Source organism: Sinocyclocheilus anshuiensis, unplaced genomic scaffold (assembly GCF_001515605.1).
Source record: "Sinocyclocheilus anshuiensis isolate Anshui unplaced genomic scaffold, SAMN03320099.WGS_v1.1 scaffold477, whole genome shotgun sequence".
NCBI lineage: Eukaryota > Metazoa > Chordata > Actinopteri > Cypriniformes > Cyprinidae > Sinocyclocheilus > Sinocyclocheilus anshuiensis.
The window spans coordinates 3,582,951-3,585,141 of record NW_015536549.1 but is presented as its reverse complement, the minus strand read 5'-3'; the positions used below and the strand labels follow the sequence as shown (position 1 = coordinate 3,585,141).

The 2,191-nt window shown below is 40.8% G+C and overlaps 1 protein-coding gene across 2 annotated transcripts in view; it reads left to right on the top strand.

The window, feature by feature from the left end:
* Nucleotides 1–1,719: 1,719 nt before the first annotated feature.
* LOC107700142 (procollagen galactosyltransferase 2-like) overlaps nucleotides 1,720–2,191 on the top strand; it is an 18,020-nt gene continuing 17,548 nt past the window's right edge. Inside the window, exon 1 of one of the 2 annotated variants that reach the window (XM_016501682.1) lies at nucleotides 1,720–1,784. In XM_016501682.1, the coding sequence (XP_016357168.1) occupies nucleotides 1,753–1,784 (32 nt within the window). In that variant the 5' untranslated portion in view covers nucleotides 1,720–1,752. Of the gene's footprint in view, nucleotides 1,785–1,900; nucleotides 1,958–2,191 lie in introns of those variants that run through there. The other variant, XM_016501686.1, reaches the window with a different exon arrangement.

Sequence of the window (2,191 nt, the reverse complement as noted above, 5' to 3'; positions counted from 1 at the left end):
GAGCAGAGAGCAGAGCGGGCTTCGTGATAATTGGTGTCTTTGAAGTGGATCTGAATGATGTAAATGGGTGGTAGGTTTTGGGGGGGAGCAGAGAGATGCACAGAGCAGAGCGGGCTTCGTGATAATTGGTGTCTTTGAAGTGGATCTGAATGATGTAAATGGGATCATTTTGGTAGGTTTAATACGTGAGAGCGTGAATGTGTGTGACTGAGCTCCATCTGGTATGTGTAGGAGAAGTGGAGGAAAGAAAGATCTGGTATGAAAGCGAGAGGGCTAAGTTCAGCCCTGTGAGAGCTCTGGCTTGGTTGTCACTCTACATCGCCAAGATGAGCTCACCGCAATTACATTTAACTCAATCCAGCAGGCCTCTCTTGCCCTCCTTCCCTTTTTTTCTCTTTTCACTCTCCTTATTCTGCATGTATATCTCTCACTTTTCTCTTCCCATTCCTATCTTCTCCACCATTAAACACTTCCTACATGCCTGACACTAGAAAACCTTTATAAATGTAATCCATTACTGTCCTCTTATTATAAACTCTGCCATTCACTCGACTTTTTAAAAACATACCCACCAGAACTTCGACTAGCCTCTTTAAAAACTCGCTTTTATCACTGAATTCCATTTACTAATAGCTGTCACCTTTCCCCACAGACAGAAAGCACAACTTTCCTTGAATTCCTTGAATGGTGTATGCATTACTTTTGGGACTTGACACCAGTGGCCTGATCCAAACTTCTCACATGTTTTTTGGTGGTCTAAAATATTGCCGAAACTGTCAGAATAACTCATTTGATGTGAGAATTTGTGTTTTTACCAGACATAGACAAAGTCATAGACGCAGTAGATGGAAACCAGGTTTGCACCAGCCAGAGTAACTGAGCCAAACTTCTGCTTTGGCTGACCTCTGAGAGTTTTTCTGTCAGCTGAATGATGAAACATGCATCTCCCTATAATTTCAAATATAATTTTGACGGAGAACCTGCAGTTTTAAAGGCATGTTCTCTGTCTAATAGCCTATACATTTGTCTCTTGACCATATGTGAACCTTTTTTTCCCCTTTAAAGTGCACAGAGATGTAGTAAGGTGTTATGCTAACTGCTGCTGAATAGCCTACTGTTGGAAGACAGCTAGCTAACTTTGTCCAACTGGTACATGCTAACATGTTCCAAAATCCAAATACCATTTTAAACTTGATTTAGCAAGGTAAACGAATTCCAGCAGGCTAACCGAACAGAATCACTTGAACGCTAACTGGCATTAAAAAGATTAGACTTTTATACTTTGTTCCTCGTTTCCAATTTTAAACACTAGGGGTCGCCATTAGATCAAATGTTGCCTACGCGGCAAAGAAATGCGTATGATCGTATTTCGCTCCCAAATGCCATATTTACTAGAGTTATCGTATACAATACAACTTAAAGCTTGGTATTCGCCACCAAAAATAAATAAAGTTGTTTGAAAGAGCAGCAGGTGTCAGCTGTAGGGAACTGGATGATGTCATGACTGAACTCTTAGAAGTGTTGGGACAAGAGACGCGAATGGAATGAGATCGAGCAGCCGACGGATAAATTAAATGAGCAATGTGGAAAGAATGGAGGGAAACGAATGGGAATAAAGAGCTCTGGACGAGTGTTTAAAAAGTCAAAATAAATAAATTATATATTATTTTGCTATCAAATGTTTAGTTAGTAAATTTTCTGCCCAGTAGCTTACTTATTTATTTTTGCATATTTGCAGGCAGCATTGTCTATATGGCCAGCTTGTTGCGTCAGGGGCTGTTACGGTAAGTAGGATATTTAAATAGCATCTACTTTATGAAATATGTTGTAATAAAATGCTATCATGTTCAGATTTAGGCTATATCACTGAGCAGTTTTTCACCAGTTCTATGCGCAATCGAGATCTCATTCTTTCAGTGCCTCAATGATCTGTCATGGTGAAGGGTGTGAAAATCTGGTGGAGGCAACCCACTTTCGTCAAGAGGTAACCTCTCCACCTCTCTCTACCCCCCCCCCCCCCCCCCCCCCCCCCCCCCCTCTCTCTCTCTCTCTCTCTCTCTCTCTCTCCATGCTCTGCTTTAAATTTTAGGTCCCTCCTTGACTTTTACTCTTGAGTATCAATTCGTCTCGAATCATAACAAGCCGATAATAGTTATCTATTTAACCCTTCTTTTGTCTTTACAGTAAAAAA